The sequence below is a fragment of the Notamacropus eugenii genome, chromosome 6 (assembly GCF_028372415.1).
Source record: "Notamacropus eugenii isolate mMacEug1 chromosome 6, mMacEug1.pri_v2, whole genome shotgun sequence".
Taxonomy (NCBI): domain Eukaryota; kingdom Metazoa; phylum Chordata; class Mammalia; order Diprotodontia; family Macropodidae; genus Notamacropus; species Notamacropus eugenii.
In genome coordinates this window covers 204484972-204510318 of record NC_092877.1, presented here as the reverse complement: position 1 = coordinate 204510318, position 25347 = coordinate 204484972, and the positions used below count along the sequence as shown (strand labels likewise).

Here is a 25347-nt window from a genome sequence, read left to right as displayed (position 1 = left end):
TTAAAAAGACTTCAGGTGTTACTGGTGTGGGATTTACTGTTCTACAGACAGCTTAGCAATATAGTGGACAGAGTGCTGGACCTGGAGACTGGAATTCACATCCTGGCTCAGTCACTTACTAGTGATATGACCCTGGGCAAATCATCTGATCTCTCAAGTCTATTTCCTCAACTGTAAAATGGAGACAATAACAACACCTATCTCACAAGACTGCTACAGAGAGAAAATGAGTAACGTATGTAAAGTTCTTTGCAACCCTTAAAGTACTACAAAAATATTGACAATTATAACAGCAAACAGTTCAAAAAATACTTGACAGACAAGGAAAGCAAGATACTTTTTAAAAAAACACCTGTTTAATCTTTCCTCTTTTACATGAAGGCTACTATATTCCTTTTATATACGGACAGGGATGCAAAGTTTTTGGAAAAAACACCATTCAAACCTCTAATTAAATCCTCAAATTGATATAGTAGGTTAGTAGTATCTTCCCAGAAAAGCAAACTGAGGGGATGAAAATATACTCTTTCGACAAAGAAAATGGAAACAATCAGAAAATAGCCAGTATGAAATACCTGGGCTGGTTTGTATTTTTCTTTTGGCGAGAGGATAATGAAAGAAGGGACTGGACCTATGATTTCATTCCTATAGGGGTACTACCTATGCAAAAATGCTTTCTACCAACTTAGACAAAACAATACCCATTCTCCAACGTACTGCAAAAATGATTAACCTGGAGTAAAAACTTTTTAAAAAAATTATCAAATCTATTTCAATATAATTGGTTTGTAAACATTTGTTGTACATATTTAAAATTTTTATGAGAAGGCATCTAGGGTTTTCACAAGATAGTCAAAACATAAATGACAAGGGAAAAAAAGATTAAGTTCTCTTGCTTTACTAAGTTGTGTCAGGGCATTTTTTTAAGTTTAAGTGATTTGCCAAAGGTCATATACTTTTTTTAAAAAACAAACTATTAAACAAGTTCACCCTTGTTTAAGAACTCTTCCAGATACTATGAAAAAGCATGTGGCCTGCCAGATATGGTTTGAATTTTGAAAGTGGCCCACTCCTGGTGGAGCGCAAAGCACTCCAGAGTATGGATTTTTTAAAATTAAATTAAAAAATTTGGTTCATAAGTGCAGATGGTACACCTATCCCTCCTCTGGGAGAAACATAAGAGAAAAACTGAATATACTATCAGACATAGTCATGCTGCAGAGTATGCTTTTTGGTTTTGCCTAACAAAGAAGGGTTCCTGAGGGTAGGAGGAGAAAATATTAAGAATGTTCAGTGTAAGAAAAAAAATTAAGGCAACAATGAATCTTTCTTTAAAAATTTAAATTATTTTTTTTTTGGCATCTAGTTTATTAATGGCTTATAGTTAAGGAAAACACCAGTCATCTTAAATTGGACTGAGAAAAACGAGACATAGTTTATTAAGTATAGGGACTAAAACATATGCAGACGATTTATGCACCCTGACCAAACAAACTACAAATCACATGCAGATATTGGTCCACAGCAATACAAGGTATCCAAATCTTGCTCTGTAAAAACTGGAAGCTATTCCATTTTTTTTAACAGAGTATCATCTAAAATCATTCAAAGATCATGTTATATGCAGTCCTACTTTTTCAAAATAGGTAATGCTTTATTCCTACTATAACCTTGCTTAATTTTTCCCTTCTCAAAGGCACTTCATTTCAGATGTTCTACAGATGAAATGAAAACTGGGAAGTAAACAATAGTGTGGAAAACACTAACCACCAAATCAAAATCACAAACCTAAGAAATCTATGTCTCTAGAATCAGAAGAGATCAAGAGGTTTCAAAAGTCCAGCTCACAGCTCACAAGGACACTGAAAAAGGGGATTTCTGCTTTGGATAGGCATTGAATTTTGTCTTACTGTATCTCTCCAGACTATTATTTTTTAAAGGGTGCTAAGTTAAGTGGTATAGTGAGTGGATAGAGTGCTAGACCTAGCATCAGGAAGACCTGGGCAGACCCTTACTAGTTATTAAGTCATTTAACCTCTCTCTCTCTCTCTCTCAGCTGTCATCTATAAAATGGGGATATTGATAGCACTTCAACCTCACAGGGTTGTAAATGAAGATAAAATGAAATAATATCATAGAGCACTTTGCAAACCTTAAACTGCTATATAAATGCTAAGCATAAGCATCTATATTTATTTATTTCTAGCAAGTATGGTGGTAGAATTTTCAAACTAGAAGGAATATTAGGGATAACCACAAGCCAACAATCTCATTTTACTTTTGAGGAAACTGAATTCTACAGAGATTGGTGAACTGCCCAAAGGCAGGCCTCCTGACTCCCAAACAAATGCTTGGGAGTTTCATTTCAATATAGTGTTTAAAAAAGATTCTCAAACTGTTGACCTAATTCAAACTAAAACCTCATTTCCATACTAGAAGATGCCTAGAATGATTTTGATTAGACTACCCTGTAGGAGAAGATCTATTAAAAAAAAAAAACTTTAAGAGAAACTTTTATTTTACTGATCACAACTTCCTTTATTCACTACAGTTGTAACAACAGTGATAAATTGATTTCTGAGTTCCATTTATGATCTAAACTCTAAAATAATGCTGATATTCCTTAACTTGCTCTTGGAAGTCTGTTTTGCTACTTTATTTTGAAGACCATATTATAGTTACTCTTTCCTGAAATACTTATAATAGTATATGGCCAGGAATGAAATTCTGATCTAACTACTTTGTTTCAAACAATCTATAAAATAAATGAACAGAGTAGGATTAAATTCCTATGTTATAATCACTTCAAGAAAACTTAGCAATTTACCTTAATGGCTTCTACTTGTTGGCAGATCATTTTCAATAAAGAATTTTGATCTTCAGCCCATCGAGGAGGAGTTTTAGGAGAAAACTTAAAAAAAACAAAAAACACAAATGTTTAGCGAAACCACACAACACATATTACTTGATAAAAGACACTTTATCTTTCTTTGCTACATACCTTGTAACTTTTACTTGGTGACAAAGAAAATTTGGTTGGAGATGGTGTAGAATGTTTTATTTCAGAATCTATATTTCGAGGGGAACCATTTTTACAATGAGGACCTCCTTCACTGTATTCCTCAAGTTCCTGCATTACTGAATTAAGCATCTCCTTTACAGACTCCAAAGGAACTGGAAGCTAAAAATAAAAAGCATAAATCAAGGGCTTTGGTTTAAAAATACGCCAAAGTAAAAACTCTATGTGTATTAAATAACAAATTTAATGATCTTTGATTTACAAATACCTATAAATTTTACAATTTTAACATTTTCCATCCTAATACTTATATCTGAAGTGACAGCAAGTAGTTAGATGACCCTGAAGATCCTTTCCATCTCTAAATCTATGTTCCTGTTTCATTCAGCCAACTCCAATACCTATACCACCAGACCAATGACACTGGTAAAATAAGTATGGCATTACACAGATGACTGAGGAACTAGAAGGCACAGTGGTTAGAGTGCTGAAGCTGAAATCAGGAAGACTCATTTTTGTGAGTTCAAATCTGACCTCAGACCCTTGTACTAGATGTGTGACCCTGAACAAATCACTTAACCCAGTTTGCCTCTGTTTGCTCATCTGTATAATGAGCTAGAAAAGAAAATGGCAAATCATTCCAACACCTTTGCCAAGAAACCCCAAATGGGTCACAAAGAGTCACATATAAATGAAACAACTGAACGACAAGAAAAGATAATTAGATGCTAATTGAGTCTTAACCTCCTCATTTCACAGATGAGGAAAATGACTTTCAGAAAGTGAGGAGGGGCAACATGGAAAGCAAAAAAAAGGAATGGATCCTGAATCAGAAGATGTGGTACAAATGTCAGCTCTGCCATTTATTTACCACCTCTGCCATTATGTAAAAGACACCTAAACCTCCTCTGGACTCAATTTCCTCATCCCTTCCACCTTGTATTCTATGATCCTACATTATTCATCTATATTACATAGCTAGGAAGTGACAGACGTAGGTCTCTTACGCTCTGGTTATTCCTGAGTCCCAAACCAGGACTCTACAAAACTTCAAGATGGCCACAACATTATTTTTGCTGTTTAACATTATCACTCAATCTCATGAAAGCCATAATTTTTAATTCTCACCTCCTTTCCTGTACTGTGCAATTACTGGCCTTATTTTTATTTATAAAGGGTATTCACTTTTCCCTATAAATTAACTGCCTTTGAAAGCACATTTGATATATTCCACTACCAAAAATATATTAACTGCTTGGCTTTAAGAGAGCAGAAAGAAAATAAATTCTGGAGTGTGGTGAAAAGAAAAACTAACTACAAAGCAACAACAAAATTTGTCCAGCATTAGAAAAGAATGAAATTAATCTAAAGAATCTGAGTGCCAACTACGTGCCATGAACTGTGCTAGATGGAAATGAGTGAGACAGTCCCTGCCCAAAGGAGCTAACAGCCCAATACAACATGTTCACCTCTGCAAATATAGGCTATATTAAAAATACCCACTAATTTTGGGGCACTAGTCACTAACAATTGAAAGAAACAGAAAAGGTCTCTTGAATGAGTCTGCATTTCATCTGAACTCTGATGGGAAAAAGGATTCCAAAATTTAGTTTTGCACAAGTATTCCAGGCCCAGGGCACAAGCTGTGCAAAGAAAGACATAGCGGTAGGAGATGTAATGTCATTTACACAGAAGAATAAGCCAATCTGACTAGAGTGTAGAAATTGTGAAAGAGGGTAACATGTGATCACTTTTTAAAAACAGACTGGATTTTGATTGTGAAGGAATTTCACACATCAAACAGAGCAGTTTCAATTTTATCCTGAAGGCAATGTTTCATAGAAGTTTCATACAGAGAAGAGTGATGTGCCCAGACCTGTGCTTTAGAAATATCAATTTAGCAGTTCTCTGGAGAACGGATTTGAGAGGGGGAGGACAAGAAGCCGGGAGACTGATTGAGACTAGTATTTATTTTACAGTAGTCCAGGGGAAAGGGGATGAAAGCCTGAGTCTGAGGTAGGTCAGTTGTGTGGAGAGAGAGAAGACAGACCCAAAAGATGTTAAGAAGGGGAAATTGACAACATCTAGTTATTGACTGGGTAAGGGGGCAAGGGAGAATGAAGAGAAACCTAACTCTGAGGTTACCAACACAGGTGGATCAGAAGAAATAGGGAAGTGTGGAGAAGGGGTAGGTATAGGAAGAAAGATAATCAACTCTGTTTTGAACATGGTGAATTTGAGATATCTGTGAGACTTCCAAGTAGCAATGTCAGGCAGTCAGTCAGAGATGTGGGTCTTGAGTAAAGTGCAGAGATCAGGACCAAATACGACAATTTGGAAGTCATCTTCATAAGAATGATAGGTAAATCATGAATTTTAAAATCAAGAGAAATTAGATGTATAAGAAAGAAAAGAAGGTCCAGAAGTGAACAATGTGGAATGCATGGGGACAGGACATGGAAGATTATACTACAGAGAAGACTGGGGACAAGCCTGAGAGGTAGAAAGAGGACAGCAGTATCATGAAAACTCAGAAAGAGAGAAAATCTTGTATTATAAAGATACTCACATGACCCAAGGAACAGCTCTTTAAAACAGGGCTGACACACAGAAATGTGTTGTCTGGATTAAATTATATAATGCAAATAACTTTTTTAAAGAATCAGTAAGCACAGCACCTGAGAAATTCACCCAAATCTTTGAACAATGCTTCTGACTAAAATTTTGTACAATTTGTACAACTAGAAATCAATACTTTTCTCACATACTTCACAAGCATACACAACACATACACACAAAAGAAACCTACTATGCAAAATCTAAAGCAGGTAAGCAATTATTATTTAAATCACATGAGTTCTGGTTTAAGCTACAGCTGACATTTTTACCATCCTTTGAACTGCAGAATTTACTACAAGTATAGCAACAACACAAAATTAGGAGTATAAGAAGAACAACAATTCTCTATGCTCGTGGCGGTGATGGTCAAACAAAACCAACTTTCAAAAATAAACAAATAAACAGGGCCACAAAGAAAATTGTCATGAAGCCAGAACATGTCAAGCTCAACAGTAAATCTAAAGGGATGCTGGCTCTTATGAAATGTAAGCATTTTTGAACTGAGAAGAGACAAAAAGAGAAAGGGCCAAGCAGTTCAGTTCTATGCTTCATTGTTTTTATTTCACAGCTACAACAAAACATGAAGCTACAATACTTACACATTCCTTGATACTATTTTGAAAAGTAATAGGTTTGAGTAAACCACATCCCATTTATCTATGTAGGAAAAGTTGATAGATATTTGGAAGATTTGGCCCAATGTGCTATCTTCAATCATACTGAATCAGATTTAAATATTGTACTTTCTACTGAATCTTAGTTCAAAATCTTTATTTAGAAAGCCCAACTGGGGATTTCTGGGAAGCCTTGGTTGTCAGTATTATTGTTAAAATTCAGTTACTGACAGCATAATTCCCAAGAAAAACTGGAGGTGAGGAACAGAAAAATAGAATATTAAGGACAGGGACAGCTAATACTAACAGAGGTTTTTAGCAAATCAGTAGTGAATTAATTCATCAATTTCAGGGGTTGCCCTGTTTCAGAATATTATTTTTCTGAAGAAGCTTCCTATAGGTACTGAGGTTAAATAATCATCTGTGGAGAACTAAGTAACAACAAGCAAAATGCCTCATCATTAAAACAATGGCTTATTATTTGAGAACTCATTTTAATTACGTTTCAAGAGGTGGTGGGAATGAGAGCTGTTTAAAAAAAACTGTAGCAGCAGACCCAAGACAACCAAGTAGAAGCATAGACCTGATCTAGCTGCCCCTCCAAAGCCCTTAAAATAACTGTAAAAAATGACTATAAACAAATTCGAGAGCAGCAAAAGGCAAAAAATGACAGAGTGAAACAAGATTTCCAGCCCAAGACAGCCTGAAAGGCCAAAAGGAAAGACCTATCGCACGGGGATCAGAGCAAAGTGCAGCCTAGCATGGGCCACACAGCACAGACAGGACTGGAGCAGGTTTCAGGGCACTGAATCACGAGCAGCTGCTGTGGATTGCAGATTTCTCAACCCATAAGCGCCAAAGACAGCTTCAAAGGTCAGTGAGAAAGCCCTTTCACCTGGGTGAGGGGGAGCTTGGTCAGGGCCCCAAGGCAGCAGTGTCCATTTCTGGGGCTCTCAGCCAACAGATCCTGGGGAAATCAAGCGGCTGATCTGGGTCTCAGTCCTGAGTGGCAGTCCTTGGGTGAAAAGGAGCAGTGGCGTGGCGCAGCTGGTGGCAGCTGTTGAGAGGGAATCCTACTTGCAGTTCCATGGCAGAAAAGAATGCTTTTGGTTGCTCACAGATCAGAGAGCAGACCAAGAGAGGAGCAAAACAACTCTCCCTTGACTATGCCACTCTGCAGGAACTGAAAACTTATAAGTCCCTAGAGATATCTTGGAAAACAGCTGCAGAAAACCTCTGAAACCTAGAGTAGTATACCCTCTACTTAACAAAAGGTTCAAAAGTCAAGTAATTTGCTGGGAAAATGTCCAAAAAGGGGAAGAAAAGTAAGACTATAGAAGGTTACATATATACACATACACAGAGAGCACAGGGTAAGCTGAATATGAAGGGACAATACCTGAAAAAATTTACTATTGAGTGGAATGAACTAGAAGTAAGAGAAAGGGAGAGGCAGAATGTAGCAAATCACCTCACAGTAAAGAGTCCAGAAAGCTCTTTTACAATGGAGGGGAAGAGGAGGGAGATGAAAGGAAATAAGTGAGCCTTACTCTCAGGGAATTTGGCTTAAGGAGGGAATAACATACTCAATTGGACACGGAAATCTGTTTTACCCTGTAGGAAGGCAGAGGGGAAGGGGATAGGAGAGGGAAGATAATAAAAGGGATATAGCAATTGGGGAAAGGAATAATCAGAAGCGAACACTATTGTGGGAGGACAGGTCAAGAGAGAGAATGGAATAAATGAAGGGCAGGATAGGACAGAGGAAATGTGATTAGTTTTTTGCAACATAATTATTATGGAAGTGTTTTGCAGCTACACATGTATGACCTATATTGAATTGCTTGCTTTCTAAATGAGGGTGGGTTGGGAGGGAGGAAGGGAGAGAATATGGAACTCAAAGCTTTACTAATGAATGTTAAAAATTGTTTTAGCATGCAACTGGGAAATAAGATGTATAGGCAGTGGGGTATAGAAATCTATTTTGCCCTACAGGAAAAAAAAAGGGAGGGAGATTTAAGAAGGAGGGGTTAATAGAAGGGGGGGTTCATAGAAGGGGGGGTTAATAGAAGGGGGGACAGACTTGAGGAAAGGGTGGATGGGATGCATATGTCCTGGGGTGGGGGACAGGAAGAATTCAAATTCTTGTGGAAGTGAATGCTGAGAACTGAAAAATAAATTACATATTAAAAATAAGTGTAATAGTGAAGACTTGAATGGAGGTCATTAAATCTGTAACTATATTTTATATGGTAGTCATTTTTTGCTGTCATAGCCATACTGAGCTGTTGCTCTATGATAGCAAGATGTCTGTCTTAAACTTTGCATCTTCCCCAAGTACCTGGTATAGGGCTTTGCACACAAGAAATGATTAATACATTTTTGAGTCTTGCTAAAGAAAAACTGAATGAGTAGTTCTTTTAGTAATTACAATTACCGAGAATCCTCAAGGCTAGGAACATGCCAAACTATTAGATACTTTAAAACAAAAGTGACTAAAACACTATACAAAAAGAAATTACTGCCTCACCTTCTTAGCAACTGCAGGATCTGTACAACTTTCATCTGAAATCTTTATTAAGTAGTCTCTAGTTTTCCTCAAGTAGTTTTTACATTCTTCTCGTTCTTCTGGGGAAAGGGCATCATTCTCAATGTCTTCTGCTTTCCTATGAAAAATCTACAATACAAAGTTGTGATTTCATGAAGTAGTATTTTTTTTAAAGTTAAACTGAAGCACTACACATAATTTAATATTTACCAGGGCAAGATTCCAATAGGAAACAACATTTTTTATAGCTTCAAATGCTGACATTGCATCTTCAGTTTTCCCATCAACTGCATCCAACATAGCAAATGTTATGTGGGCTTCTTCCTCATATTCTCCAACTTCAGATGCCTAAAGAAATGGAATTGAAGAGTAAGTTTACTTATATTTTTACTATAAATTTGAAAACTAACAGAAGAAATTAAAGTCTAACTAGCTTTTCAGTATTATCATTACTATTATGCTGCATTTCAGAAAATATAAGCAGATCAGATATAGGCTTTGTCTTTATGCAAATTACCATCACTATAGTTTAGTGGGGAAAAAAAATCAAGTAAATAGTTCTACCACTAATTAAAGAACAGATTACAGCTTCTCTGTCCTCAGGCACTTTCCTCAGCTGTAAAGTAGAATACACACTTCTCTATTAAGTTTTCAAGTTTATGCTGCAATACCTGAATATCTGCACTATGAAAATGTTTGAAGAGAGGATCAATGGGTTCAGGAATATTACTCTTTTTTTTAATTGTCTTCAATAATGGCAAAACTTTCTTCCAGTAGTGAACACTTCTTCCTATGTATTCCCGCTGATCATAAAAAGAATTAAGTCCACTGCCCTAGAATAAATGACATTACATTAAAATGGTAATTTTTACAGCATACGTTACTACCCAACATTAAAATCTACTTCAAACACGCCTCAAAATAATTTTCACTGAATCTCAGAATAAAGCAAGCTGAAATCTCAGGCCATCCACTACTATCTTCTATTCAGTGAAAGAATTCCCTGTATGATATCTCTAGTAACAATAAACTCGCTACTGCACTCTTGTTTTTAATAAGCTCAGAATAAGTTCTTTATATTGAATCAAAACTTATTTCCCTATAACTTCTACTTACCAGTCCAAAATGCCTCCCCCAAAAAGAATAAATCTCAGTTTTCCTCTTTCTAGCTCTTCTAATAAAAATTATTCCCCACTCACTCACCCCACTAGCCTTCTCTTTTTCAGACTATAAGCCTCAAGAGTCTAAGCATGCTTTTATATAATACTAACTTTATAAAAAAGAGAGGAAACTTTAAGCAACATGACCTAATCAAGATTACCACCACAGTCAGAATTTTCAAAATATCAACTAGATATCTATGTGTTTTCTTTTAAGATTTAAATTAAGAAACAAGTCTCTTCAAAGAAAATGTTTAAGCAATTTAAGAACTTAGTGGTTTCTAAAGGAAAATAGAGGGGAGGGGGACAAGAGAAGGGGGGAGTGATAGAAGAGAGGGCAGATTAGGGAAAGGGGTAGCTGGGATGCATGCTGTCCTGGGGGGGAAGGGGGAATAGGGAGAAAATTTGGAATTCAAAATCTTGTGGAAGTAAATGTTGAAAACTGAAAGTAAATAAATTATATTAAAAATTAAAAAGAACTTACTGTTTTCTGAAGACTTTTTGCCCAATGTACAAGCATAGCAGGCTGAAGACCATGTTTGCCTTGACCCCTTAGTGTGTTTATTTCATGCTGAACTAGAAGGCGCAACTTTGCAGAGGTTCCAGATCTTAAAAAAAAAAAATTATTAAACAAAGGGACTATACATAAACATGAGTACTATGTGAAAATGAAGCACATAATTTTCAGAATTAACAATCTGCACAAGAGCTGAATGATGTAAGGTAAAAGTTACATGTATCTATTTCTAATAAAAAAAAGTATTTGAAGGTTAGTACTTACATGGCTTTTCTGTGAATAAGATTATAAGCCGCATCCCACCAGGATTTTTGTCGGTCTGTACAAAGCTGTTTGCATACAGGTAGTGGCAAGCATGGAGGTTGATGTGAATTGTAGTGAAAACTGGATTTCTCTTGTAATTGTAAGTGGCTGGTAAATATCACCCCAAGTAGAAATACCTGTTTTCATTTTTAAAAAAAGAATAATTACTTTGAAGTTAAAGAGAACTTTCCAACTCTAATTTGATTTTTTTAAATCTTACTTACTTCAAGATCTAATAAACAAATTGACTCAGGAGCATTAGTTTCAAGTCTTGAGGTTTCTTGTGGCAAATGACGAAAAAGCTGTTTTAGCCACTTTCGGATTGCAGGTAAGGTAGACAATGAATTCCATTGTAACCCAAGCCAAGTGAGGTGCTGAAGGCTACCATTATGTGCTCGAATAGCCCCTATGAAGGCAAAATAATCATCTTTAGTGAACAAAAATCCAATTTTAAGAATTTGGATCAGTTTTGCTTGCACAGTCCACTGATTTTAGTTTACCAAGATTTTTTCTTCAATATATCTCAGAAAAGTTTTTACTTCAAGCAAATGTCTATATTCCCTATGAAGACAAACTTTTTACCTCATTAAAGCTTTAAAAATTGTTTTATCATATCACCATCCCATTAACATCACAAACAAAAAATATACTGAGTAATCAGGAAGTTTAATCCTTTAAACCCATGGAAGTCAAGAAGACTGAGTAAAAGCCAAGTGACTTGATACAAAACTGAAAGGGATAATGCACTGATCAAAATCCTAACAAGATGAAGTTAAATGGGAAATTTAGATAAAAGGTAATAAATATACATTTTCTAAAAATACAGTACAGGATGAAGGAGACAACACTAACATAACTTTTTTATATTTAGGCTTTAGTTTATAGAAAGGTTTTTTTTCCAAAATAACAAATAAGTGAGGCAAACAGCGAGAGTATTATATCCATACAGCAGATAAGGAAACTGAGTTTAAATGGCCTAGCCAAGATCATATAGCATGTGTTCTTCTACAGAGCCAGTGTACTGACCCCAAAAACATCTTTCCACTACATCAAGGTAACTTTTTCACCTCTTAGATGCTCATTTGCCAATCTGGTAAAGCTCATGCAAGTATTTTCAAGACAGTGCTTTTTAACGCGTAAAACAAAATACATAGGATTAGAAAGGAAACCAAATGTACTCAAAGCTATCAAAACATTAAAAAAAAAAGTTTACAAATTCCAGGAGACCTTAACATACAAGCATTACTTAGGTGTTCTGATTTTTTTTTTTTTTTTACTATATCTTACCAATATCATATCTAGCCAGTTCTTCAGGTTCTGGGGTTTGTATGCTAACATTTCTGATATCATCACTACCCAAGAACGATTTATCTTTAGGTGAATGACTATCAAACAAGGCATCATATAAAGCAGACTGTCCACTCTTATTGGCAAATGATTCCACAACCTCTTTTAAGAAGTCTTGCTTTCCACGACTTAAATTTAGCAGCATATGTCCTGTAATATACAAGTTAAACAATTATTGACAAAAATCAAGCCTAGAGATATTAAATTTCCTAACATTTTTCCGTAATATTTTCTTTTAAAAAAGGTATTATAGTCGATATTCAGAACTTATTTTTTTAACTGGATCTAAGTTTCAAAATTAGAACAATATTTTATATTATGAATTTCAAAATGTCTGCTAGTACTTGAATACGTATACCTGTATATCAAGAGCACAGAGTAAGAAATATTTGAAAATGATTGAAAAGCACCATTTTATTTTCAGGACTGAAAGGAAAAGTTTTGAGTATAGAGTCTAAACAGAGCCAGGAAAAAGCCAAGTAGCTAAAGAAGGCCTACTAACTAGTCTAATGGCCAGGAATCTCTGTTCTTCTGGGCATAAAGTTCACCACTCACACGGCAGGCGTGGCCTTTCATGGCCATGTGTGTAGATATGTTCTCTTCTTGCCAGACTCTAAGCTCCCTGAGGTAAAGTCGTAGTACACATTGGTATCTCATTTGTGAATGAAAGAATGAATCCATCTAGGATTCTCACAGCACTTTATGCATGCTTCTCCCTGGAAACTATCTTGCTTCACAGCTGTATACGTATCCCATCACACTAGTAAACTGAAGGATCAATAAAACTCTGCTATTACCTGTCTGGCTCAGACGATCGTAGGCCATCACTTCCAACAAATTTTGACCAGCATTTTCTCCTTTCATTAATTTAGTCTTTGGTCTTGGAACCTGATGAAAATATGAAAAATCAGAATAATACGTATTTTCTTCAGTAAGACAATTAACAGGTTTTAAATGTATTACAAATATCTCTTAAGAATTCTCTTTCCCCACACAGACATTCAATTTAACTTGGGTTACAAATGTTCCCGGGAGTGAACCATTTAAATAAAACACTGCAGGCAGGTGTAAGCTGCATAAATACCAAATTTTTAAAAGCTCCTACCACCTTTATAACCAAGTTTTAATCAGTTACACAGAATAGCACACTGAACAGAGAGCTGGTTTTAGGGTCATTAAGAGATGGGTTCAAGTCTCATCTTTGACTCATACTGGCCAGTGACACTGATCCAGTCACCTATGTCTCAGGGCTCTGCACAACTAAGAGTAATGCACAGAAAGTTGTTCCTGGCACCTTAGGTAGAGGGAGTTCCTTCCCTCAAACCATGAAACCATAAATCTAATCACTATTCTCTAGCCTATGTTTCAATCATATTTAGAATGAGCCAGCTGTTGTTAATGACCAAAAAAATTCAAAAAGCTAGAGACAGAAAATTAGGAGGAAACTATTTCTTTAAAACTTTCAAAATTATTTTTATTTCCAATTTCAAATTCTCTTCCTCCAGCCCCTCTGAAACTCAAGAAAGCAAGAAATACAATACTCATCATACATGTGAAGTCATACAAAGCATACTTCCCTATTATCCATCTTGCAATAGATAGAACAGACAGACAGATAGATAGATAAAAGGCACAAAAAATAAAAAGAGTTAAAACAATGTTTCAATCTACACTTAGACCATCAGTTTTCTCTCTGGATAGGACTTTTTCATCATGAGTCTTTTGGAATTGTTTTGGATCACTGTACTGATCAGAGTAACTGACTACAATATTGCTGCTCACTTCCTCTTGCATTAGCTCATATAAGTCTTCCCAGGTTTTTCTGAAGCCATCCCCTATGTCATTTATTTCAGCACAACAGTATTCCATCACAATCATACACCACGACTTATTCAGCCATTCCTCAACTGATAGGCATCCCCTCAATTTCCAGTTCTTTGACACCACAAAAAAAGTTTCAATATTTTTGTGCATATTTGGGATACAAACCTAGTAGTGGTACTGCTGTGAGCTAGAACCTCTTGATAGCTTTGATTAGGATACTACTTCTTAAAGAGAAAATATGCATCTAGTGAAAAGAAACCTTAAAAACTACTGTACTACTACTCCAAGCATTAACAAATAAGGACTCAATGCCACAGCAGAGGGAAAAGCAGCAATTTTGATATTGTCCAAGTGGCTGTGGCTTTTCTAACTGTTAAGCATATCCATCATACAGCAACTGTTCCTTCTGCAAATGGGCACCTTCACCATTATGTCAGATATATAAAGCTATTCATAGTCTGAGAAATGGCTCTTGCCTGCTAATAAAACCACTAAATTCCAGTTACCAGAAAAAAAAAAAAAAAAGAAGGAAATAAATCTAGGTTTCATTGGCTATTCAAGGTTTTGGGATATGGGAACCCAAGCCTTGAACAGACCACATTCAAAGATAAGCATGCTTGGATCAGTTAGTCTTTAACTATTAACTCTAAGATCACTTTAGATATAAAAATGAAAAAGATAGTATACAGAGAAATTAGAAATTTTATCTACAGACTTGCTTTAAAAGGTATTCATTTACCTGTAAATTCTAAGAAAAAATAGAAATGAGATACTTAAATTGCAAGTAAAAACAAAGAATTCATTATTTTTCCTGCTAAAATAAAACTAACCCTCATGCTTACCAATTGTATAAAAATTTAACGGTATTAGAAATCATCGAAGACTTCCAGAGTTTATACTTAGAAAAGTAGAAGCTATCCAACTTATACAATTCGTCCACCCATAGCCCTCAATGTTGCATGCAAGTGGCCTTGGGTGCTTAAAAACTATGCCAACACAGAAGAAGCTTTGAGACCTTCTACTAGAATAAGTTACAATTACATGTCCAGTGATGGATCAGCCCAGGTAATTTCAAGGATGTTAATCAGATTAATTTTTCAGCGTCATCCCTTCTAAATATCCGCAAGTCACAGAGAATTTAAAAATTTATGCACAATGAAATCATAGGTCACTGAAGCAGCCTTCAGTTATTTTACTCTTTACATTTAGTCATCAAGATTAAGTAAATAAGTAGCAGACAGTGAGATCCTTAAGTTTTTTTTCTTTTGACTTTGTTTTATTGTTTCTCAATATCTCATGGAGTTTCCACTTGCCCAATTCTAATTTTTAAGGAATTATTTTTAATGTGAGCTTTTTGTACCTCTTTTACCATGAGACCAATTCTGCTTTTTTAGGTGTTATTTTCCTTAGTATCTTTTATGCCTGTTTTACCAAGCTGTTAATTCTCTTTTTATACTTTTCTTGTTTCATTTTCATTTCTTTTCCCAATTTTTCCCTACCACTCTTTCCTCTTTAATTCTTCCAGCAATTCTTGTTTTGCTTGGGTCCAATTAGCCATTTTTTTCTCCTTTAAAGGTTTTGCTTATAGCTGTTTTCACATTGTTGTTTTATTCTTTATGTCCTGATCCTCCTTGCCTCCAGAGTAGCTTTTTATGGTCATTCTTTTTTTTGATGGTTGCTCATTTTCCTAGCTTATTTATTGACTTTGAACTTCATGTTAAAATTGGGCTCCACTCACCTCGGCATGGGGAGGCAGTTTCCTAAACTTCAAGCTTTTTCACGCTGCTGTTTTCTGAGCATGTTCTGGGGTTTGTCACTTTTTGGTGCTTCTAAGGTACTACTATACTGGGAGAGGTTTTTCTGGTCTGCACTCCAGTCTTTACCTAAGAAGGGTCCCTGCTACTCTACAGCTGCAAGTGATAATGTTCCTCTCTGCCCTGAAACTGCAACCAGGGCCCCTATTCCCTTGTGACTATATTCCTCTTTGCCCTAGAACTACAACCCAGAACTGCATATGGGCAATGGAGTAGCAAACAGTGCCCAGTACTGTGTCAGTAAGCTCAGGGTTCCCTGTAATCACCTTTTGATCAATTACCTACTTCCCTTTAGTAGCTGAGAGCTCCCAAAGTTGTTGCAGAAACTACAACATCCACCTTCAAGGCTCATCGCTGTTGTGGCCACCATAAGCACTCCAGGCAATCTCCACCCCAGTGTCACAGATCTTTTCTACTGACCTCCTAAGTTATCTTGAGCTGGAAAAATGCCTCACCCAGACCTTTTGTCAGCTATACTACTCCAGAATTAGATTTGATGAATTATTTTTAAGTTGTCTGGAGGAAAATGTTGGGTTGCTGCCCCTGCTCTGCCATCTTGGCTCCATCCCTAGTTTTTAATCATATATGGAATACATTATAGAAGTTCTCTACTTAAAGAAACTGTAAGGTTAATGCTTTTGTCAAGGGGAAAAAAATGTTTCCTATGCTAATAATCAGTTACTAATTTATTTCTTTTTTCTAAGTCTGGCTATTCCCTTATTGAACCTTCTTAGCATAAGGCACAACTAGGATATATATGTGGAATGCTACAAATATGAAGATCAACTGGGTGAAATGTACACCTAATTAAACTGAAAGATGATTACCTGAAATGCTATGAGATAGCATAAGGCTGCCAATTCAGATAGAGCTCTCCATTGTACTTCACTGTGCTGAGCCATTTTCAAAAGCAGAGTACCAGCATGCATGTAGAAGTGACCTTTCATTTCAAGGAAAGTAACTGATAGCTCATCATTCCCACTCATAAAAGATTTCACAGACTGAAGTGCATCATCAAAACTACAACACAAAAATGTTGCAAAGAACAGCAGTCAAAGGTTACTGAACTCAGTGCATAATCTACATCTTTGATATCAAACGAATAAAGGTATTCTTTTTTAAAAACTAAAAGTAAAGAAATAGCCTTTGGGGGAGGTGGAGGTTGCGGGAATAAGTTAAGTGACAAACCCCCCCACCACCACTACCACCAAAAAGGAAGAAAAGTGAAACATTAGTGAAATTTTTTTTAAAAATACACAGCAGAAAGAAGTTCAGACAGGGACACAAAACCAGCAGAATAGTTCTGATATTACTACATTTATAATTTATATTTTTTCAAAGAAACATTTATGCTTTTATATACAATTCAAAAAACAGTCCCTTTTACTGATTTTGTATGTAGAAATATTGTTTATTGGTGTTTGTCACATTCCCCCCCCCGCAAAAAAAAAAGTAATTGGGGAAAAAGAATCCTTCAAATATGGACATAAACCAAACTGTGATTATCCTAAGTTATTACATAAGTTTTTACAAATTACCACATAATCCAATCACACACATTTTGTTTTTCAAGATGAAGAACAATACTGATAATCAGTTAGACTTAATCTGTGTGACCTTGGGCCGAGTTACCTAGACTCCCTAGGGCCCATTTCCTACTCTGTAAAAGGAGGGAGCAAGATCCAGAGCCAGATTGCTGAGTTAGATCTATGATCTATGAACATCACCAACCATTCTGTTTATTTTGCTTAAAACAAGTCTTATTTTGCTCACATCTGAAAATCCCACCAAAAAAAAAAAAAAAGCTGAACCCTACACTCGGCTCAGCTACTGAGGAAAATAGTTTATTGCAAAACACCTGAAAAACATGAAATCTACTAGAAAACTAAAAACCTTCCTTTCTTGAAGGATGGTGGTTTTGTCAGCTATGATACTCTAGAATTAGATTTGATGTATTATTTTTAAGTTGTTTGGCGGGAAGTGGAAAAGCAAGGCTGTCCACCCTTAACCTAAAAAGTACACAAAATAACCTGGGGTGGGGGGAGAGGATTTAGTTTGAAGTGTTGTGAATTCCCAGGCAAAACATATATGTACATACTCAAACAAAACTAAATTTTAGAGTCAAATAATTTTTTAATGTAGTTCACCAAAACTGCTACAATCTTCATTAATACCTATCCTTTGCTAAACCTACCCAACCTTATCTTGGCATATATGATCCTGGGCTCTCAAATGCTGTAGCAGCAGAGGCAGAATTCTGGCAAGTTCTACCAAGCTGAAAAAGGTTTTAAGTAACAGAAAAACAATGGCCTAGCTAATTCTGGAAAGGCTTACTAACAGGCTGGCCAATTTCTTCCTCAGGAACTAAAAGTTTATGCTTTAAAATTAATGACAGTCTAAGCAACAACAAGAAATCCCTTTGTGGTACTATAACTGCCCAGGATAACTGTTTTAGGCAAATGAACATGAAGGAACTAGAATTTACGTGTATGGGCAACTCCTAGTGTGGGAATTCCTTCCACCAATGTGGTGAGCAATCTGTCCATGACTTAGCAGATCAGTACCAAGATGTTGCTCAAGGTAAGATAACTTGCCCAGATCATATAACAAAAATAATTTGATAACTGAAATCAACTTAGGTTGAAAAGGCCAAATCTACTGGAAAAAACACTTAATATGGTAGCTTACTGATACTTTTCAAGAGAAATTAGCAGTCATCTTTTTTTTTCTGAAAAGATTTGTTTTCTTTCCCCCCCTTTTGAACAGTTTTATTTATCAAATTAGTATACAATTTTATGTCAATCAATCAATCCATTACATTACACCTGTACTAAAATTTTACTTCACTCTAATTTTTTATTTGTTTAGTGATTTACCAACAGGACCTAATTAAGGCAGAAATCATTAAAACTAAGTTTAGAAAACCTAGAAAAATGTAACATTTGTAATTATTTTGTTCAAAATGTGAAAATAAAAACCACTAAGCACCCTTCTACAAAACCAAGAATCCCTAATTAAGTCACTGAAACAGTCAACCTTTAAGGTTCCTTTAAATGTACTAAAATATGAATTATGCATTTATTAACAATAGACTCAGATGGAAAGAAAATCCCACATATAGACAGGAAACACAATAATCATATTAACAAACCCGCATTTATATAATGCTTTTAAGGATTCAAAAGTACTTTCCTCACCAACTTGTGAGGAAACTAATTTATAAGTACTAGTTAACAGATGATGAAAGTTAAGTTCTGATAGATTATAGGACTTGCTCAGGATCCAACAATCCAACAAGTCTTTCAAGTGCAATTCAAACCCAAAGTCTCTTGGTTCCAAGTTTAGGACCTAATTCACTTTTCCATAATGTATCAATTTTCAAGTTCATCATGTCTCAAGCATGCTATAATAAAATGTTAATATAACATAGGTTTGTACATTAATTTTTGTTCTTTTTCAAATCTGAAGTAGAAGAGGCTCAGAGATTAAATTATGCAAAATAAAATCTTAATACTCTTACAGAGGATTGGTAAATAAGAATTCTCATCCTACTGCACCAAGTTTCAACAAGTCCTATAGGTACAGCATATGAATAAATATTTTGGGAAAGAGATTAGTTCAGCCAACTATACAGTGAGCTGCTCCTTAAAACATAAAACATAATTTAGACTTAACTGCTTTCCTTATAATTATCATACCTTTCCAGTAATTCTCTACTTTCCTGTACATCTCTAGTAGAAAGCGTAAGAAGCATAAGATTGGCATAGGCCAGAAGTAAGTCTTTATTGGTTGCTCGCCAGTTGATTTTATTGGCCTCCAAACACTGTAAAGACTCCAGATATTCCTATTGGGCAAGAATAAATTAAAATGCATTTAATATAACTTATTTAATTATCAACTATTTGTGTTCTTTGTCCTTTGCTGTATAATAGCAAATGGCCCCCAATGAAACCAGAACGTGGTAAGTCAAACTTCAAAAATACCCATTTACCCATTCCACTCCTTCTTCAAATAAGGTAAAATGAATTCATCACATCTTTAATTACTCAAACAACATAAAGTGCTACTCTTCTTGGACAACTAAATGGTTGCAGAGATCCTGGCATAATGCCTCACACAGAAATGACAAATACTTATTGAACAGTATTAAGAGCTGCTCTACGTATGTAAAATGAATATCAATGTCATTTATTTGTTATCAAGAATTTTACACATGGAAAATAGAAGAATTAAAAGTACAAAATAGATGCCTCTTAGAGGATAATAAATAAAAAGAAAAAAGTGCTGTCACATGACAAAAACAAATGTACAGAACAGGCTTCTACCTACCTTAAGTGTTCGTACAACACATGAATACCATTCCAAGCTTGTTCTCAAAGCTAGATTTCTCTCTGCCTCACAGCAGTGGGCCACAGCATCTTTCAGTCTCTTATTTGACCTGTATAGCTCTACTAATCGAATGTTCACATACACATCATCAGGTCTTGCATACAGCTCTGACTGAATCAAGTCAAAGAGCTGATTCCATCCATCTTCACCTTTACAGTCCAAAAGCTGCTCCTATTGAAATTTATATATTCGGTTTAGAATCAATGCCAAACATATTCCAGTTTACCAATCAATAATATTTATTAAAGTGTCTATGTGCAAGGAACTGTGTGCTAAGGCTACAAATACAAAAATGGGACAATACCTACTCTCAAAATAAACTGCTCTCTTTTTGGCACTTATAGCCCTCCACAATCTGGCTCCAAACTAAGTAGACTCATTAGACATTAATGCCCTTCTCACATTTCTACATTATAACCAATCTGACCTTGCTGTGTGTACTAGCTATAAACTACATACCTGTAATACTCTCCCCCTCCTTACTTCTAAATGGAAATAAATACATTATTGCCCAGGGCAGAGGGAAACCTGGAGTGTAGACCTTAGGAAACCCCAGGAACAGCACATGATCAGTCCAGGAAGGATTAGTGCTCAGACCAGAATAACCCAGGGCTCCCAAGTCCCCAGTACTGTGTCCTGAGATAACAGAGGACCCCGAAAATTCAGAGCTCTTAAAAATCAAAGATTCAAAGACAAGAGTGGGGCTATCCGAATGGGAGGGGCTAACTCCAAGAGGTGGAGGTCACAAGAACCCAAATGAACCTAATTAGGACCAAACAGAGACAACTACCACGAAGTCCAGCAGAAGGTTGATCCCAGCCCTGGTCCAAAGCCACAGTTCAAGAAGTAAGAATGAAGAGGTGAGTAATCAAAGAAAACACCAACAACCATAAAAAATTATTGTTAGATGAAGAGAAGCCCAAAAACTCAACTTACGAGAAAATAATGCCCTAACTATCCAAGCACAAATTCAAAAGATAAAATATATTTTCCACAAGAATATATGAATCCCTAGAAGAAATAAAATAAAAGATAAACTGGAAGTTCTAGAGGAAAGATTGGAAGAATAGTTTACAAGAAAAAGTATTAAACTTTATCCAAGTAAAATTAGAATAGACCAAATTGAAATTAATAATTTCATGAAATATGAAATACTATAATGTCAAAAGATTAAGAAAAAAAGAATATTAGACATCTGCTACTGGACAAGGTGAAATAATTTTAAGAATAATCAGACTTCCTGAAAGTCATGATAAAAAGCCTTGACACTACAGAAGTATCTATGAAAACTAAATGGCACAGTGAAGACAGAAAGAATCCACTGATCATCTCCTGAAAGAAAAGTAATTAATCCCAGGATTACCACAGCCAAAATTCAAGGCTTCATAGTAGATACGGAGGATACGGGGACACACACACACACACACACACACACACACACTCTCTCTCTCTCTCTCTCTCTCTCTCTCTCTCTCTCTCTCTCTCTCTCTCTTTCTCTCTCTCTCTCTCTCTGCAAGTAGACAAATCTGAAGGAGTTGAAGTACTAAGGAATTAAAGTAAGGATCACATAAGACCTGGCTGCTTCTGGTATAAAAGACGAAATTTTAGAATACAAAGATACAGGGTTACAACTCAAAATAAAAATCTCTGCAAAGCTGAGAATAAATCTACAGGGGGACAAATGGACATTTAATAGGACAGAGGATTTCCAAGCATTACTGAGGAAAAGACCAGAGTTGAACAAAAACTTTAAAATACAAGCAAAAAGAATCAAGAGTAACAAAAATTTATTTGACCAACTGGAAGGAACTATGTGCTAGCACTCTAATGAGGGATAAGAAAGAAGTGTCCCCTTGGAACCTGAATGTCTTCAAAATGGTATTGAGAGAGGTAAATAAGGAAGATACAGGATCTGGGGATGGATCACTTTTGTTTGGAAGGTTTAAAAAGAGGAAAGAGAAAGGAGGGTAAAAGGAACACACTACAGTTGAAAGGCTTCTATTTCTCATGATTGAGGTGTTTGGGAAGAATATACAAATATAGAGGAAACAAGAGGGAAATAAACATCAGATAAAACATTATTCTTATCTAAATAAAACAAAGGAAGGTTGAACATATGAACACACACGGTTTGGTGTAGAAATATATGAAACCCAACAAAAAAATAAGCAGGAAAGGAAAGGTAAATGAGGAAGCTAACACCAGAGAGGGAATAGTTAGAAGAAAAACAAATTTCCTGATAACAAAGAATAAGATTAAAAGGGAAAGAATAATTCAGGAATGACTAAGATGTAGTAAATCAACTAATGGAATGTTACCGTCCATTAAGAAATGACAAAAAAAGATTTATGGGAACCATGGGAAACATAAATTGATGCAAAGTAAAGTGAGCAGAACCAGGAAAACAACGTATATACAAAGACAACATTGTTAAGAAAAAAACAATTTTGAAACTCTTAAGAACTGTGATCAAAGAAATGAAATGTAATGACGATGCAGACGGAGTCCAGGTGCAGAAACAGACATACATTTTTGGATGTGGCCATTGTGTGGACTCATTTTGCTGGACTGTGCTTATTTATGGAAAGGGTTTCTTTTTCCCCTCTCTTGGAAGTGAGAGATCTGTAACACTGTGGCCATAAAAAAAAAAAAGAGGGCTATTGAAACATTTTTAATGCCCCAAACAGAACAGAACGAACTTCAGAAGGAAGCACAGACAAGGAGAATAGCTTTGAAAGTAATACACGGAACACATATGTGTGTGCGCATATATATGGACACATGAAAGTACATATATATATATATATATATATATATGTGTGGACATGTATACTTCTAAAAGCAAATAATATGAAATTAGATTCATGATTTCCTATGCAATGTGTTTCTGTTCTACTGCATATATGGAAGTGGTTTTTCGTATTTAAGAACAAAAAATTAAATAATTTTCATTTAATTAAAAAACAAGATGTTTACCTTCAACCTATAGACTGCAGGGTTTCCAGGGAAAAGCTTAGACGCTCTTTCAACCCAGTATTTTGCCCTTCCATCAGTAACATCATTTTCACACAACAATTCTGCAATCTTGAGCACAAGGTCTTTTTGTGTTGGGTTTAATTCTACTGAACGCTGGCAATAAAAAAAAAATAGAACATTAACAAACAAATAAACAACTCTGAAGCATATATATGAGACAACTTACAAATCCACTGAATCCCAGGTAAATAATTATACTTAAATAATCCTAGAAAAACTGGCACTTCAACGTTAGTGAAATCAGTTAAGTCTGAAATGAAAATACAACAGTTATCCTTTAAAAGCAGTATTGTGCTTTTTTGTTCAATGTTTAAAATGAAAAGTATTTTTATCCAGACAAAAGGACTGAAATTAAAAATATCACAAAAATATATGTTGAGACAAATTGTTTGGAAATCTTAACATTTATCATACTTCTATAGTAGCTTTGGTATAAAGCTATACCAAAGAATTTAAAGAACAGTTCTAATAACCTATTATGTCATATCAACTAAACCATAATATATATATACATACTCAAATATTTTCATTTACTCATAATTTTTCAAAATGTTTTTTATTTTTATAAATGGTGGTGAAGCTTTTTTTAAAATGTGTATGGTTTTGTTCAAGACCTATAATTTCAACAATTTGGGGAATTTATATTTTAGAGAGTTGCCTGGACATTAAGAGGTTAAATTATTTGCGACACAGCTCATTCGAATTAGAGGCAGAACTTAAGTCTTCCTGACTCCAATGTTCTATATAATGCATCATGTACCTCTAACAACTACAACTCCCCCCAAAAGTAGCATCTAACAAAAATAAAAACAGTAGTGATATTAGCATAACATAGTATCAAAGTAATATAGAATTCGCATGCTAATCAACACTTGTTACGCACCTTGTAACATCCAACGGCCTTGTCAATGTTTCCCTCAGTTTCATAGAGAAGACCCAGAAACTTGTGTGCTTTGGGATCCCTTTCTTGTACATTAAGGTAAGTAGATATATATCTATGAAATAATTCAAACATTGAATTTAAAAAGGCTTTTTAAAATACATAAATTTAATGCAGCTCTAACCTATAAAAGACAACAGAACAGTTTCTAGCTTACTTGGAACAAAAAGAAATTACAACCAACCTAATACATTTCAATATTTACCTCTTCTGAAACTCCCAGGTCAAGGATACAATATTAAAGAGCAACAAGAAAAAAAAAACAATTTAAATATGACAGTGCCACAATAAGAATCACACAAGACCTAGCTGTGAAGACACTAAAGGACTGCAGGTCTTAGAACACTACATATCAAAGAGCAAAAGAAGTAGGCTGCCAAAAATATCATACCTACCAAAGTTAAACATAATCTTAATGAAAAAAATGGACATGTGATCAACTGTCAGACTTTCAGATTCTATTTGAAAAAAAAAAACAAAAAACAAAAATCAAAAACCTGAACTTAATAGAAGATTTGACATACAAAAGCTAAGAGAACTATAAGGTACACACCAAAAAGTGATTACAGGGATTCAAAGGACAGACCATTTATCTTTTATGTATGTAAAATGTAAAACGTATATCTAAGACCATCATTAATAACTGGGTAGTTCTAAGAAAGACTGGAGACATGACTGATATCACTTTAAAAAGTAAAACTGTTTAGGAACAGCTAAAAAGAGTAATTATGTTATAAAAAAGAGGTCCAAGGGGAAGAATCAACACAGAGGAATTAGATGGGGAGGAGAGCTGGTAGTTCTGGTAACCTACTTTCATCCAGAGTTTAAGAGAGAACAATACATATGTATCTAGAAGAGTATAAAAAGTCTTGTAAATTCAGAAGAAATAAAATGGTAAGGAACAGGGAAGGGAGAGGATAAAGGAGAGATGTCTACAGGGGAGAGTGAGGGAGTAAGTTAAGTGGGGTATAGAAGGGTGTTTAGATCAATGGGAATAAAAGGATAAGGGAGAGATCTTTAGAAAGATAAGGAAGTGTTAGGGGTGTAAGCTCAGTTTTCACGTGAACAGTCTCGGGCAGGTAAAAGTGAGAACTCTGAGATTTAGAAGTCCTCACTTCTACCTGCCCGAGACTGTTCACGTGAAAACTGAGCTTACACCCCCAACAAGGAAGGGATCTCTAGAGCGGAAGGTGAGGGAATAGGTTGAAGGGGGTTAT

The 25347-nt window shown here is 35.4% G+C and overlaps 1 protein-coding gene across 4 annotated transcripts in view; it reads right to left on the bottom strand.

The window, feature by feature from the left end:
* Positions 1 to 25347, bottom strand: part of LOC140512608 (E3 SUMO-protein ligase RanBP2-like) — an 84889-nt gene that overhangs the window by 28106 nt on the left and 31436 nt on the right. For all 4 annotated transcript variants that reach the window (XM_072621818.1, XM_072621820.1, XM_072621821.1 and 1 more), the window contains exons 3-17: positions 24074 to 24185; positions 23131 to 23283; positions 20095 to 20325; positions 19464 to 19609; positions 16593 to 16785; positions 12925 to 13015; positions 12068 to 12277; positions 11005 to 11186; positions 10742 to 10917; positions 10445 to 10568; positions 9472 to 9633; positions 9011 to 9148; positions 8783 to 8929; positions 3002 to 3181; positions 2828 to 2911 (exon numbers count right to left, since the gene is read on the bottom strand). In XM_072621818.1, the coding sequence (XP_072477919.1) occupies positions 2828 to 2911; positions 3002 to 3181; positions 8783 to 8929; positions 9011 to 9148; positions 9472 to 9633; positions 10445 to 10568; positions 10742 to 10917; positions 11005 to 11186; positions 12068 to 12277; positions 12925 to 13015; positions 16593 to 16785; positions 19464 to 19609; positions 20095 to 20325; positions 23131 to 23283; positions 24074 to 24185 (2329 nt within the window). The remainder of the gene's footprint in view (positions 1 to 2827; positions 2912 to 3001; positions 3182 to 8782; positions 8930 to 9010; positions 9149 to 9471; positions 9634 to 10444; positions 10569 to 10741; positions 10918 to 11004; positions 11187 to 12067; positions 12278 to 12924; positions 13016 to 16592; positions 16786 to 19463; positions 19610 to 20094; positions 20326 to 23130; positions 23284 to 24073; positions 24186 to 25347) is intronic.